General features: G+C 37.7%; 1 protein-coding gene across 1 annotated transcript in view; it reads right to left on the bottom strand.

Annotated features, from left to right (window-relative positions):
- The window catches only part of FNDC7 (fibronectin type III domain containing 7), a 34,971-nt gene extending 32,462 nt beyond the window's left edge, over positions 1–2,509 (bottom strand). The window contains exon 1 of the mRNA XM_007485067.2: positions 107–2,509. Within this exon, the coding sequence (XP_007485129.2) occupies positions 107–260 (154 nt within the window). The 5' untranslated portion in view covers positions 261–2,509. The remainder of the gene's footprint in view (positions 1–106) is intronic.
- Positions 2,510–17,059: the final 14,550 nt, after the last annotated feature.

The raw sequence follows: 17,059 nt of genomic DNA, 5'->3' as shown, positions 1-17,059 counted from the left end.
CCCATGATGACTAGAACAGAATGTAAAACAACCACCCAGAAAAACAAATCCCCATTTCCATAGTAGTAAAAGAATCCAACGCTGGGGTAAACTACCCAGAACTAACCTGTTAATTGCATTGTCAGTGCCTCAGCCAGCAACATCCCGTTCTTATCAAAGGCATCCACTTTGATGGTATGGACAGTGTTGGGTCTGAGGGAGGCAACTGTGCCTAGGAGTGTGACACCATTGAAAAGGGCAAATATTGAGGGGCCTAACATATTGACAGGAGTGGCTGTGACCTGGTAAGACACAGCCCCTGCAAACTTGGTCCACCTCAGATTGATGCTCGTGGAAGTCACATCGCAGATGGAGATAATGAAGTCTCCTAAAGGTTAAGAGATCATTCCATTAGATTCTCATTACCTGTACTCAATTCTTGGGATGCTTAGAATTTTCCGAATGAGGGTGGGTTCATACATGGTAGGCACAAGTTAGTGAGCATGGTTAAATACTAGAACTACCTCCGCATATTAGTAGAGACAAGCAAGGGAAGCAGGTTGGCTTAAAGGCAGCACTCCCAGAAATCTCAAATGATCAGTGGGACCCAGAAGTGAAAGGCACAGAAAATGGGTATTTTACATGAGACTTTTCCAGGTAGAACCCTGAGTAGCTGTAGTTGATTTTGTTGTCCACGTTTGGTCATCAAGGGAACTATTCAATGGTCTGAGAAGTATGTGTTATGAGCAAGCTCCCTTCTCCTCCTCTCCCCTCCTTAGCCCTTTTCTTGATTTCTTCCCCTTCTCTCCCCAACCCTTCACCAGTTATGTGCAATAAAGGCAAAATAGTCTTGCTATTAGAGGAGAAGAAAGTGAAAAGGCTTCAGCAATATCTGACTAAGCCCTGGCTTATTAGATGGGAAGAAGTATTCTTAGCCAGAAAAGAAGAAATTACATTCAAGAAGAAAAATAGGAAGAAAATATTTTAAGGAGGAGGAAAAAGATCAACCAATATCCAGAGGTTGATTGCAGAAGAGCATAAAGAGATCGAGGAAAAAGAATCTGTGTCCTACTGGAGTTTATGGAACTGTTCTCATTAGAGTATGAATCTAAACTTTTCAAAGGAACAGGAGCATCCTATGTTCTATAGAAAAAGGATTAGAATTTACAGGAACTAATAGATAAAAAGAAGGCTATCCATGATCCCAGGAAGAAGAGAGATAAAATGATAGTTGGTAATTTTCTGCTAAACATGTAAAGCTAACATGCAGAGTCAAGATGAAAGCTTTCTTCCAGTAGCATGTACCCAAGATATAATGGAAAGTCTGCTGTCACTAGTTAGACCAACTAATTACTGTCTACTTCTTTACCTTCCGACTTAGAATCAATGCTATGAATTCATTCCAAGAGAGAAAAGCAGTAAGGACTAGGCAATGGGGGTTGAGTGACTTCTCCAGGGTCACACAGCTAGGAAGTATCTGAGGCCAGACTTGAACTCATGACCTTACATCTCTAGGCCTGGCTCTCTCACTCCACTGAACCATGCAGTTGCCCACTACTGTCCACTTCTTTTGATACATGTGGAAAAATGATGCAATAAAGAAAACCAAATCTATCTCTAAAGAATTTAAAGTCTGACCCTGAGCGAGATCTTAGGCTCTGATATCTGGTCTGAGGGCATCATGACCCAGGGAATGTCTATATTCTTCAGCCATTCACTTAGCAGCTTATCCTGTCTTTTAAATGATATATGTAGCACTGAGGGTCATATAAGTATTCCAGAATTCAGGCTTGATTGGGCTTATTCTTTTTTTCCAACAAATATACATCTATTTTTAAAAAATATATATCACTGTAAAAGACTGTCTGCCCTTTGATCCAGCCATAGCTCTGCTGGGTCTGTACCCCAAAGAGATAATAAGGAAAAAGACTTGTACAAGAATATTCATAGCTGCACCCTTTGTGCTGGCCAAAAATTGGAAAATGAGGGGATGCCCTTCAATTGGGGAATGGCTGAACAAATTGTGGTATATGTCGGTGATGGAATACTATTGTGCTAAAAGGAATAATAAAGTGGAGGAATTCCATGGAGACTGGAACAACCTCCAGGAAGTGATGCAGAGCGAGAGGAGCAGAACCAGGAGAACATTGTACACGGAGACTAATACACTGTTGTACAGTTGAACATAATGGACTTCTCCATTAGTGGCAGTGCAATGTCCCTGAACAATCTGCAGGGATCTATGAGAAAAAAACACTATCCACAAGCAGAGGATAAACTGTGGGAGTAGAAACACCGAGGAAAAGCAACTGCTTGACTACAGGGGTTGAGGGGACATGACTGAGGAGAGACTCTAAATGAACACTAATGCAAATACCAACAACATAGAAATAGGTTCGAATCAAGGACACATGTGATACCCAGTGGAATCGTGCATTGGCTATGGGAGGGGTGGTGGGAGGCGGGAAAGAAAAGAAAATGATCTTTGTTTCCAAGGAATAATGTTTGAAAATGACCAAATAAAATAATGTTAAAATATATATATATATATATATATATATATATATATATATATATATATATATATATATCACTGGGACTACAAGAGTGGTTCGAAGAAATGAAGCAGGAGATACAAAGTAATAAATGAAACAAGAACTCTAAAGAAAAAGAATGGGAAGGAGAACAAATATTTAATGTAGCATCTCTCTGATGTTTGCTTTTTAGTTAAGCCTGTTCAGAATTTTAAGAGTCATTATTATTATTATTATATTATTATAGTTATTCTGAAAGACAGTGGCTAAGGGTTGGGTCTGATTGAGTACTAAGGTAGTTGCTGAGTTTTTAATGTGAAAAACTGTTATATACTGGCTAGGACTATTTTGTGATTTGGGCACAAATGTAATCTAGATGATATAGGGAGAAGGAGAGGGAAACAATAGCTTCTTGGAGTCACAAGTGAGAGTTGGGTAAAAGAAGAGCACATAAACACAAATACATAATCTGATTTTCACAACAACCCTGTGAGATTGATTCTATTATCTCCAATTTATAGATGAGGAAACAGGATGCTTAAATGACATACGTAAGGTCACCAAGCTAGTAGGAGTTGAAGGCAGCCTTTGAACTTGTCTTCCTAACTCCAAGTCTACCACTCCAATCATTATACTACCTTGTTGCCTCAAGAAGAATGATGCATATTGACAATTTAACTGTTTACGTCTTTATTGACACTGACTGGATTTGTCTTCGGACACTCTAAAGTTGTATAATTAGAGATCTTGGACCCTTGGATTCCATCTCCCAAAATTCTTCCCTCATCCCAAAATTTCTTTTCCCTTTCTGTTTACATGGGTCCATTACATTATTGTTTTTAAGCTGTGGGGAACACCTCCCTCGTTCTCTTTTTTTTCATATATGAGGCTCGTGAGCTCTCTCGGTTTCCCTGGCCTTTTATTTTCCTTTGCTTCAAGTTTTATTATTAATAAATTTTATAAATGAAATACTTAGAGTATTGGATATTAATTTTTTTAAATTTACAGAGAGTATTACCCTCCATCAGTATGGAATAAGCCATCACTGCTCTTCTTTAGTATACATTTCAGCTTGGCAAGGGGGCATAATTGGGGAGAGAAGGGAAGAGAACACAAAAAACTTGACCTAATTCCTCTGAAACATGGGCATACAGTAAACACTAATTTTAATAGGAGTTGCAATAATATAGACAAGGAAAGATTATGATGCTCTCTTTCCACAGTTATACTTAAGGGGGAAAGTAGGAAAAATTGGTTTATATAGATAAAACATGTATTCAATAAGTAGTATCCTGTGATATATTTAGCTTTGGGTAAAATATCTTTGTTTAAACAAAGGTATTTTACCCAAAGCTAAATGAATATTATAGGCTTAAGAAATATCTTTGATTACTAGAGGGTGAATCAGAACCCTTGCCCCAAGTGCTTCTGGTAGCATTAGGTTATTAGGGGTATCATGTCATGGGCAGATGCATGGTCTCCGAACTGAGGGGTACCAGGTGCCATCATTAGGGAATTCAATGATTTTCAAGAAGGAGAAATAAGAGAGGAGAAAGGAAAAAAAGAAAAGGCTGTTTTTGGGGGTACTGAAGTATATGTGCTTTGGCTGTCAATCTATGCTGATCAAATAGTTGAACTGCCAAAAAGTCGCTGAGAGACACTAATAATAAACCAAAATATTGTCCTTTCTAATTTTAAACTGTAATAAATGTGTAGTTTTAAAATTCTCTGATAAAGCTCATATGAGTCTTGAATATAGTCACAGAAATGTTCTAGACTTAAAGCTTTCGCGCTCTGCCTTAGAACTATAGAATTTTAGAACTAGAAGGGACACCAAAAGAGATCATTTAATTCAATCCCCTGCCTTTGCAAAAAAAAAAAGATAATGAGACTATCCAAGAAAGAGAATAATCTATTTTCCCTCCTTTAAACACTCAGAGATGAAAATTCTTTTTAGAAAAAGTTAAGATAAAAGAAAAAATTAGGTGCAGCTAGACAGCACAGCAGACAGTGCTAGTCCTGGAGTAGGGAGGACCTGGGTTCAAATTTGACCTCAGATACTTCTTGTTGTATGACCCTGGATAAGTCACTTAATCACAATTGCCTGGTCCTTACCATCCTTCTGTCTTAGATCTGACACTAAGGCAGAAGGTAAGAATTTTTTTTTTAAATCAAAAGAGCAGTTAGGTGGCTCAGTAGATAGAAAGTCAGACAGAGATGGAAGGGCCTGTGTTCAAATCTGACTTCAGGCCCTTCCTAGCTGTATGACCCTGGGCAAGTTACTTAACCCCCATTGCCTAGCCCTTATACCACTCTTCTGCCTTGGAATTGATATTTAGTATTGATTCTAAGATAGAAGGTTAAGACTTCCGGTCAAGATGGCAGCTTAGAGAAAGCTAAAGTTCAGAGCTCCAGAAACCCTTCCTTACCAATCTCAAACTGAATGCTTCTAGGGCACCGGAATTCAAAACAAACAACAGAATAGACCCTGGGAACACTCCTCCTGGACCTGGATCAAAAGGTACGGCCCCCCAAAAGTCAGAACCCTAGATCACTCGGATCTAAGGGGTAGGCAGAAGGAAGGTCCCAGGACCCATCCCCCCCAACCCAGAGCTCTGAATCTGAGGCAGCAGCAGGAACCTCAGGGCAGGCAAAAGGGCCTTAGGAGCTGACTATTCTGAAGGCCGCATCCTGAAAACAACCTTACCCAGTCGAGGGGGCACCCAGACAGCAGGGAAACAGAGAGATATGGGGGGAGCCCATAGCCCCCTGACCAGATCCTTCCATCTGAGTCTCACCAAAGGTCCCTGCCTCAGGGCATACTCAGTCTGAGGTTAATCCTATCACCAGCCCTCAGAGCTACTGGTAGCCACTGGCCCTCCCCCTCAGAGGGCAGGCTCCTCTGGCCAGCAAAGACATTGAAACACATCTGAGACTGTCAAGCCAGGCGCAGAGCATAGAAGTAAGGCAACAAAGAAGCATCGGGAGGAAACTGAGGAGGATAGTAACACCGAAACACCAGCAATTCCGGGCTTCCTGGGGAAGATAGACAATTTGCCTGGGGCTAAAGCCTCTGAACCCCAGACAGATAACAGAAGAGCCAGCCCCCCTCACTCAGATAGAGATGGCAAACAGCACAGAAGCAAAAAAGCCTCAAAACAACAGGAAAAACAAGAAGGGGGCAACTTTGGACACATTTTATGGAGCAAAAATACAAAATACAGAAGAGATAGAAGAGGAAACACAAGCAAATGTGCCGAAACCTTCCAAAGGAAATGGAAACTCTCCACAAACTTTTGAAGAAATTGAATCGAAAATGATCAAAAAGATGGAAGCCTTCTGGCAGGAAAAGTGGGAATTAATGCAAAAGAATTTCACGCAACTACAAAACCGGTTTGACCAAACTGAAAAGGAAAACCAGGCTTTAAAGGTCAGAATTAGGCAACTGGAAGACAACGAGCAGGTAAAAGAGCAAGAATCAATAAAGCAAAGCCCAAAAGATCAAGAAATTAGAAGACAACATAAAATATCTCACTGACAAGGTGACAGACTTGGAAAATAGAGGAAGAAGAGATAATTTAGGAATAATTGGACTACCAGAAAAGCCAGAAATAAACAGCAAACTCGACATCGTAATACAAGATGTAATCAAAGAAAATTGCCCAGAGATTCTAGAACAAGGGGGCAATACAGCCACTGAAAGAGCTCACAGAACACCCTCTACACTAAATCCCCAAAAGACAACTCCCAGGAATGTAATTGCCAAATTCCAAAGCTTTCAAGCAAAAGAAAAAATCCTATAAGAAACCAGAAAAAGACAATTTAGATATAAAGGAATGCCAATCAGGGTCACACAAGACCTTGCAAGTTCCACTCTGAATGATCGTAAGGCATGGAACATGATTTTCAGAAAGGCAAGAGAGCTGGGTCTTCACCCAAGAATCAGCTCTCCAGCAAAACTGACTATGTACTTCCAAGGGAAAGTATGGGCATTCAACAAAATAGAAGATTTCCAACTTTTTGCAAAGAAAAGACCAGAGCTCTGTGGGAAGTTCGATATCGAAAAACAAAGAGCATGGAATACCTGAAAAGGTAAATATGATGGAAAGGGAAAAGGAGAAAATTGTTATCTTTTCATTTATTCAAACTCTCTTCTATAAGGACTACATTTATATCAATCTATATATATGAATATATGGAAAATGTAATGTGTAAATAGGGGGAAAAGAAAAATCAAATAGAATAATCTTTCTCACACAAAGATTCACACAGGAAGGGGAGGGGAAGAAAACTCCTATAAGAAGGAGAGGAAGAGAGTTTTTTCTTAAACCTTACTCTCAGGGAAATCAACTCTGAGAGGGAAAAACATCCAGATCCATTGGGATCTTGAATTCTATCTTACCCAACAAGGGTAGGGAGAAGGGAAAACCAAGGGGGGGAGGAGGGGAGGGAAAACAAAAGGGGAGCTTTTGTACAAACAAAACCAATATAACTAAAATCAGAAGGAAAGCAATAAATTGGGAAGCAATCTTCATAAAAACCTCTGACAAAGGTTTAATTACTCAAATTTACAAAGAGCTAAATCAATTGTACAAAAAAATCAAGCCATTCTCCAATTGATAAATGGGCAAAGGACATGAACAGGCAGTTCTCAGCCAAAGAAATCAAAACTATTAATAAGTGCATGAAAAAGTGCTCTACATCTCTTATAATCAGAGAGATGCAAATCAAAACAACTCTGAGGTATCATCTCATACCTAGCAGATTGGCTAACATGACAGCAAAGGAAAGTAATGAATGCTGGAGGGGATGTGGCAAAGGAGGGACATTAATTCATTGCTGGTGGAGTTGTGAACTGATCCAACCATTCTGGAGGGCAATTTGGAACTATGCCCAAAGGGCAATAAAAGACTGTCTGCTCTTTGATCCAGCCATAGCACTGCTGGGTTTGTACCCCAAAGAGATAATAAGGAAAAAGATTTGTACAAGAATATCCATAGCTGTGCTCTTTGTGCTCTTTGTGGCCAAAAATTGGAAAATGAGGGGATGTCTTTCAATTGGGGAATGGCTGAACAAATTGTGGTATATGTTGGTGATGGAATACTATTGTGCTAAAAGGAATAATAAAGTGGAGGAATTCCATGGAGACTGGAACAACCTCCAGGGAGTGATGCAGAGTGAAAGGAGCAGAACCAGGAAAACATTGTACACAGAGACTGATACACTGTGGTACAATCGAAGGTAATGGACTTCTCCATTAGTGGCAATGCAATGTCCCTAAACAATCTGCAGGGATCTAAAAAACACTATCCACAAGCAGAAGATAAACTGTGAGAGTAAAAACACCGATGAAAAGCAACTGCTTGACTATAGGGGCTGAGAGGAAATGACTGAGGAAAGACTCTAAATGAACACTCTAATGCAAATACCAACAACATGGAAATGGGTTCAAACCAAGAACACATGTGAAACCCAGTGGAATTGTGCGCCAGCTATGGGAGAAGTGGTGGGGGGGGGTGGGGGGGGAGGAAAAGATAATGATCATTGTTTCCAATGAATAATGTTTGTAAATAACCAAATAAAATAATGTTTAAAAAGTAAAAAAAAAGAAGGTTAAAATTTTTTCTAAGAAAAAAAATTAGAGCTTTAGTAAGAGAGTAATACTAAAAATATTCATAGCCTTATTTTTTAAGGTAGCAAACAAAACTGAACAAAATGAATCCCCATCTTCTGAGGAATAATTAACTAAATTGTGGCTTCTGACTATAATAGACTATTATTGCATCCTAAAAAAAATCAAGAACAATAAATATGTGAATTTAGTAAAATGTGGGAAGACCCTTATGAACTGATGCAAAGCAAAGAAATCAGGAGCAAAGAATAATATAATATATATGAAATGGTACAGTGAGGAAAGCACTAGAATCCATTAGAATCCATATTAAATGAATTTACCAATCTTGGTTTCAGATCTCTGATAATGAAATATTTCTCTCCTAGCAGGAGAAGTGATGGACTATAAGATAATAAGCAGGTAGGTGGTAAGGTGAATAAGGGATTTAGAGTGAGGAAGGCCTGAGTTTGAATCCTCTCCCAGGCACTTAGAACCTGTATAACCTTGGCAAGTCACTTAATGTCTTTGGGCCCTTGTAAAATGGGAAAACAACACCCAACTCTTAGGGCAGTTGTGAAAATCCAATGAGATAACAGGTAAAGCACTTTGCAAAGGTACTACATAAATGTTAGCTATTATTAAATATAGAATACTGCATATCTTGAAAGATGTTATTGTAATGGTTTGTTTGGACCAGTTTTATGAAGGATACCTCTTTAGGAGATAGGGTTTCAAGAAGTAAAGGTGGTATTTTAAAAAAATTAATAAACATTTTAAAATGTAACCAAAGAATAAAATTCCCAATTTACTCCTCCAGTTCCCCCCACAGTGATTCAAAAGAAATCCTATACCCTCTCTTCTTAACCAGTTCTGAATGAAACAACATTTCTACTTCTTTTCATAGAAAAATTAATTAATTAATAACAAGACAATAATTAACATTTTCACTGGTTTTTAAGATTAATGTCATCCTTCTGAGGGCAAATAAAATGTAATTTTGCCTTGAGTTGTTCTTATTTTCATAAAATTTATTTTTTTGGTTCAAATCATACCAAATTAATTAATCCCCAAATAACTAATTTTATGTTACTTCAGAAATGACATTACTAAGAATACTACATTTGAACAGACCTTATTACTTTTATTTGTTAATTTATCTTACCAGCCTGATATAATTTGAATGTTTCAGTCAGTCCACAAAGAAAACAGTGGAAATGAAAACCAATTTATGGGGATAGCAACCCTGGTGTTTTTTGTTTTTTAGAGAATTTTACCTGCATTTAATGAAGCAACCTGAAAAAGAAAATTTAGACCATTAGAACCGCAAAGAAATCAACTGCAACCTGAGGCAACACAAAAGAGTGGCTATATATTTTTTACATGCCACCCTCAATCAATGCAATGCATTTATTGGCATAAATTGGTTTGTAACTATTAGATCCATTGACAAAATAATCAACAGTAGAGGAAGCCCTGCTGGGTAGATCATATTACTACTTCTCATTTCTCTCTGAATCTGCCTATTGATTCAGAAATCTGAGTCAGTGATTACTGCAGGTTTTTGGTTTTGTTTTGTTTTTTAACATTCTCAGTTCTAAAGATAAAATAATAATGCTTTTTGTCTTTAGTGTATTTGTAGCATTTTATGTGATTTTAAAAAATAACAATACTGTAGGAGTGGTCTAAAGAGTTCTAATTACTTTTTAAAAATTAATAACGTATAATATTTCTTTACCACAAAAATAATTGCAACAAGAAATTAATTAAACTTACCACCTTAAAACAGAAGAGACTGACTCCAATTAATGACACCCACTTCCCAGATGCACTAACCATTCTGCCAGACACATTGATTTTTTGTTAACGAAGAGGAAAAAAGAGAGCAAACGGTGCTTTGGATAGCCAGAATGTAGTCTATCTCAGTGATGCTGGCAATAGACACCAGAACATAGCTCCACCTCTCTAGCTTTTGTCTGACCTAAAATTCGTTGTATTTTGGTGGAGGGGGATGGGGATGGTAAAAATGAAAAAAAGGGAGAAAGGCAAACTACTCAAACCAAGAAGTTCAAATGACTTAGGTTTCAAGTAAAAGTAAGAATGCTTTACTTGTCTCATGAATTGTCTTCATTTTTAAATTTATATTTAAGTGTATCTTTTTTATTTTATTTATTTATATATATTTATATATATATATATGTTTAGATATAAATTTATATCTAAGGATATCTATAATTTCCTTTACAAAGAGAAGGTCTTATGAACAGGGTGATTTCAGAAAGAGCTAGAAAGACCTTCATGGACTGAAGCAGAATGAAAAAAGCAGAACCAGGAAAAAAACACATTGTACACAGAAACAGCAATATTGTGGAATTATCAACTGAGCTATTATTGGCAATTCAATAATCTAGGATAGTTTTGACAGGCTTATGATAAAGAATGCTCTTCACCTTCAGAGAAAGAACTGCTGGAGTCAGAATGAAGATGAAAACATACGATTTATCACTTGTATATTTGGGTTTATGTTTTGGGGTTTGGGTCTTATAAGACTATTCACTTATAAAAAATGAACAATATGGAAATATGTTTTGCATGATAATACATGTATAACCCAGATTGGATCACCTGCCAGCACCTAGAGAGGGAAGGGAAGAGAGGGAGGGAGATAAGTTTGATCATATAACTTAGGAAAGCTTATGTAGAAATTTGTTATTACATGTAACTAGTAAAAAATAGAAAAAGATGGGCAGTTAGGTAGCTCAGTGGATTGAGAGTCAGGCCTAGAGATTGGAGGTCCTAGGTTCAAACTTGGCCTCAGACACTTCCCAGCTGTGTGACCCTGGGCAAGTCACTTGACCCTCATTGCCTAGCCCTTGCCACTCTTCTGCCTTGGAGCCAATTGGCTCTAAGACAGAAGGTAAGGGTTTAAAAAAAGTAGAAAAAGAAAAAATTTTTTTTTAAAAAATAGAGGATCTTTCCCTGTTAGACTATAAATGTCTCCCTCAGACCTCAGGGAGCACTTTGCAGTATGATAGGATAGAAAGAGCACTAAACTTGGAGATATATGTTCAAATGTTGGCTCTGATATTTACTGGTATGACCATAACTAGTAGTACCTTCAAAAGGTTTTTTCGGACTAGTTTCAATACACCAGCAAATAATTGCACCATCACCTGAAATATCTTGGCTGAATAGGTTACAGTGTGGTAAAAATGCCAAAAGAATGTAGTCCTGAATCCGCAACAGTATCTGTTGATAAATATAGCTTTCCCAGGTTGAAAAAGAGAGTGAAGGATTGTTAGAGCAGGGATCTGTGTGGAATAAAGCAGAAACCTGTAAAAGAGATGACAAGATAGAACAGTTGCTAATATTGGAAGCTGATTGATTGCCAGTGAAAGTCTTTGTGACTCCAGATTAACTAAAACCTTCAGCATTAGTTTACTGAGAAATAAGGAGTGATCTACTTGGGTGGAACTTTTTTTGTTTGTTTGTTTGAATATGCCTATCTTGCAGAGCAGCTGGCTTTGGTGAAATTATCTGCCCTCCATATCCTCTCTCTTACTCCCCTAATTACTTCCTGATGGACCAACATTTCTTACCTTTTGGGGTGTTTCTTGTTCTTATAAACTGTCTCTTTGCACTTTTAGGAACGAGCTTTGTCTCCAGATAAAGAAAATCGACATTTATTGTATTCTGAGCAAATGTTTGCCATGAGGAAATAGGTAAGAATGGGTAATGCAGTAATATCAAATAGAGTTGTTTTGTTTTGTTTTGTTTTTCTATTTAGTGTACTATAGAACAGTCTTTCATCAGTGGCTAGGGAAAGAAAAATTATTTTCCTTAGTCTGTGGGCTCTGAGTTTACTGAATCCCATGATATTTGGCATAACTAGTTCCAAATATGGAGTTCTGTCTCTGAGGAACAGTTACAGGGTCAGTTTGGATGGATCTTAGAGTATGGCAAAGAGAATGGAGCACATGCTCTAGAATGACTATCCCAGCTTTCACCTGAACTGAGTCAGGTGTCCAGAGCAAGACTACTTAGACCTCTCAGGCATCTAAGGTTAGCCCTAAAGGATGGGCGGTGGTAGGTGCTACAGATCACTAGCCGCCAACAATTTTCTTTCCATCATGATTATTAGCTAATTATCAATTAGTCCACCACACTCATTGATTTACACTCTACACCGGGGTCTGTGCTAAGTGCTGGAATACTAGCAAGTAAGGAAAAAAAATGAGCAAAAAGAAAGCCTCCACCCTCAAAGAGTTTATATTATAATGGGGAAGATACCATCTAAAAGGAAGTTGAAAGGCAGTGGGGGAAGAAAAGAGCAGGAACCGGGGCATGATGGAAAAGTCCACAGGAGTACAACATGGTGGGAAATGAAGAGAGATATTCAAGATATTACTATTAGGTATGGTGTAGATTTTCTGTTTGGCTCTCAACAAAAGAGCCTTGATTTGAACCTGAGCCCAGTCTGTCCTTGGCTCCCAGTGAAGATGCTACCCTCAGCTCTTCTTTGCTATTAAGATGTCATGGAGAAAATGATCTTTGTCTTTAATGAATAATGCTTGGAAATGATCAAATAAGATATTATTTAAAAAAAAATGTCATGGGAAGTCTAAAATCCTCTGGACTTCTGAAGTTTTTGAAGTTGACTAAGTTCCTTCTGCCAACCTGAATACATTTCCTGTGCAAGGTCACCCCAGTTGACTACCATCCAAAGCCCATGACTGAGGGTTTGATTGAGACACGATCTCACTTTGTTAAGGCATCAAAAGGTAGAACATCTTTAGGTAGAGTGAGGTGATTGATCTACTGACCTTTAGAGGAGCAAAGTATAATGGTTTAAAAGAGTGAAAAGCGAGGATGGACACAGGTTGTGAAGGCAATCCAAGAAAAGATTATATTTTATCTTAAAGGGAAGAGGAAACCATTGGAGTTTACTGAATAGTGATATGGTTGGGTTTCCATTTAGGAAAAATGACTTCAGGAGCTACAAGTGGAGAAACTTTGGATTGGAATGGAAGAGACTTGAGGCAGAGAGATTATTGTGGTAGTATTCGTGTATGTGTCCCCTCCCCAAAAGGCTCTATATAGGAGAGAGATGTCATGGGAATTAACAATGGCAAGATTTGGTTACTACTTATCTGGAGATACCTGGCTAGGGAGAATAAGGCGTTGAATAGAATGCCAAATCAGGGATTTAGACTACAAGAATGGTAATACCTTCAACAGAAATAGAAAAGTGTGGGAAAGGGGTAAAAGAGCTCTGTTCTGTTTTGGACACATTGAGTTTGAGATTCGAAGATTAAGCACTGTCCAAATTACACAACTAGTAAGATGGACTTGAATCCAGTTCTCTTTGGACTGCAAGTTTAGCCCTCTTTCCCTTAGAACCATGCTGCAGCTTCCTCTAGTCCAGGGAAAAGTTAGATAACAAGAAAATGACACATCGGTCATTACATTTCTTAAAATCCACCATGCTCTGGTTCTATGAGGATACAAACTCTAAACGATCGCCATAGTGCAAATATTAATAATATGGAAATAGGTTTTGAACAATGACACATGTATAACCCAGTGGAAGTACTTGTTGGTTACGGGAGGGGAAAAAGAGGAGGGGAAGGAAAGAACATGAATCGTGTAACCGTGGAAAAATATTCTAAATCAAATCAATCAATCAATAAAATTAAATAAAATAAGATAAATCCACCATGCTCAATCAGCCCCTAATATACTCAGGCAGGTTTGTTATCCTCTAGGCCTATTAGCAAAGCACTCACGAGTAGAATCGACCACCGCTAGGGAGATTGTGTTACAACCATATTTTTCTCTCTGAATTGGCCTATTGATTCTTAGGCTTGATTCATCAGTTGTTGAAAGATTTCTTAGTATTCTTTGTTCTAATGGGAAAATAATATTTCCTTCTCTCAGTATACTGCATTAAATCTAGCCAAAATAAAAATCTACCCTCACAAAATCATGTGTCAGACAACACTTAAAAATCCCCAATTTGAAAAAAAAAATCAACCCACAATTTGTTTAGTCATTGCTTAATTCATGGGCATCTACTTTGTTTGCCTCTACAAAGAATTACATGGTGTTTCTTAGGAGTGATAAGACAAGAACTAGGGGTTAAGGATAGGAAATAGTTTGAGTACATCTTGCCTTATTTCAGAAAGGTGGGGTGTTGGAGCTAGGGGAAGATGGTTTTTAGGGAATACAAATTGAACCATAAACATAAAATCTAAGTCATGAAGCATGTGTCTACCACATGAAAGGAGGAAGTCAGTACAGGATTTATTTGATCCTTTATATGCTTCATGGACCAGCAATATATCTACTGTCCTCTGTGTCAAAGTCTGAAAAGTAATATTGTGATATTAAGAATCTTAAAAATAAATAAATAAAATAAATAATCTCTAAATTTGTTCTCTTGCAGTCTGTTAAAATCCTAACATCTATTTTCATTTGATTTTTTAAAAAAGTAAACATATTAAAATACTCCTAAGGCCTTGCATTAATTTGCTCTGTAACCAACAAAGTTGCTATCCTCAGCCTAGGCACCATCATATTATTCTGCATAAAATATTAAGCATGGAGGTTCAGGGCTACATATTCAAAGGTCTATGAAATATGAAATACATACCATAACTAAGCAGACAGGAATGTTTGTGCCTGCCAGAATAAGTATTCTCTATCCAGTGGGGGAACCTGTAGAAAAACTGAATAAAATGATAGAGGCCAGTTATTTCCCATCTCTCTTAAAGTCAAAGAACAAGAAAATGAACTTAAACTAGAGAGCCAATAATCTACCAGAACAAGAAGAGGCATTTTTTAAAAACCCTTACCTTCTGTCTTAGAATCAATACTATGTACTGATTCCAAGGCAGAAGAGAGGTAAGGACTAGGAAATGGAGGTTAAGTGACTTGTTCAGAGTCACACAGTTAGGAAGTATTTGAGGCCAGATTTGAACCCAGGACCTCCCTACTCCAAGTTTAGCACTCTAACCATTAAGCCAGACAGCTGCCCCCAAGAAGAGGATTTTGGAGTCAAGAGACCCCAATTGAAACCCATTTTGCCACTTATTAGCAATGTGCCCATGGGCAAACCACTTCACTTGTATAATCCTGAGTTTCCTTATCTGTAAAATTAAGGGGTTGAACTAAATTATCTCTAATATTTATTTTAGCTGTAAATTCTACATTCCTATAACTAGGTTCTAGATTCCCATAAATCTAGAATACAAGGGTGAAATAAGATATACAGGGAGACCTTCTGAGTCAGACTGGACTTCCTAAATTGTCCTGCCTTCTGCTCTAGTACTTGCCTAGTCTTCATCTTTGCAGGTTCAAAAGGTTGTTTTTTATTAATTCATTCCAAGGTTTTTGAGCTCTAGCAAACTGATTCAAATTTAATAATCTCACAAGGGAATAGTTTATTGACCAGAAAGCCAATTCAGTGATTTATAAAGAATTATGATCAAGTGGAAAGGAAGGTTGGAGCAGTCAGATAATTTTTCTACACAAAGGAAACCTTCTTGGGATCCTGAATTTCTTGATAGATGTGGGGCCCAGAGAGGGTGAACTGCATAATTTGAAGATATATTTTCATGGTAGCCTCTTCCACCGAAACAATAAATTTATTATAACTGACTGTATTGTTGCATTAGCCAAAGAACTCTTTCTGTTCTACAAAGCTTGAAACGCTGACAAATTATTACTGTCCAGCTTTTCTTTTCTAGACTTCATGGTGACTCTTACCCCATTTATATTTGTCATTCTATTCAAGTAATCAATTAGAAAATGTACTGAGGGGGCAGCTGGGTAGCTCAATGGATTGAGAACCAGGCCTAGAGACAGGAGATCCTAGGTTCTAATCTGGCCTCAGACACTTCCCAGCTGTGTGACCCTGGGCAAGTCACTTGACCCCCAGTGCCTAGCCCTTACCACTCTTTTGCCTTGGAGTCAATATACAGTATTGACTCCAAGACAGAAGGTAAGGGTTTAAAAAAAAAAAGAAAGAAAATGTACTGAACTCATATCATTCTCCTTCTTTGTTTCAACATACTTTCTCAGAACTTCATAGTTTCTAGGTTGGTGTGTTGTTTTGCAATGACTATGTTAAGAACACAATCATAGATAGTATCAAGAAAGCCATTTCTTACTGCATGACTTTAGGCAAATCACTTAAACTCTCCTGGCTCAATTTTCTTATATACAGAGTGGCAATAATGCCCCTAGTAGTTATTTCTCAAGGATGTTGTAAATGTCAAATGATACAATATATCAAAGCTTTTTACATTTGTCATCTGTTATTTGTTATTGATGTTACTATTATTTTGTTACTACAATACAGGTTGCTTCTGGGAATGATTCCTATTAATAGTCCACAAGTGCGGACTTAATAAACTTCATTAACCGGATGTCAGACCATCCTGATGAGAACTTGTATTTTTCCTGGCTTTTGCTCAACTGTGATTGGTACATCTTGGAGGTCAATGTTATTTGGGTGCCTATAGTCAACCTGAGTAAATGGGAACCGGATAATTCAAAGATACATTTTCATGGTAGAATAGAATATATATGTATAATACATGAGAATTTAAGAGAATCCTGAGTTTATTGGTAATAATAAATCTGCTAAATGTTGGAAGAAGTTATATCAGAGGTCAAATCTCAGTATGATACACTTCAAAGGGGGTGACCAAGGGCTACTTAAAGACCATTAGACCTGGGATCTACCCCTAAATGTTTGTGTGATCTTAAACAAGTTAACCTTTTTGAGACTCACTTTTCTCATTTGTATAACTGGGAGGTGGGAGGTGAATAAGAGTTGGATTAAATGTACCTTTCAGCTACAGCTAAAACTTTCAGCTAAAACTCTTTGTCTCTATGATTTATTATCATGCTGGAATTTTGTGAAATTAAA

Source organism: Monodelphis domestica, chromosome 2 (genome assembly GCF_027887165.1).
Source record: "Monodelphis domestica isolate mMonDom1 chromosome 2, mMonDom1.pri, whole genome shotgun sequence".
Lineage (NCBI taxonomy): Eukaryota > Metazoa > Chordata > Mammalia > Didelphimorphia > Didelphidae > Monodelphis > Monodelphis domestica.
Note: the sequence above shows the minus strand (reverse complement) of the source record. Positions and strands in the feature narration are given on the sequence as shown.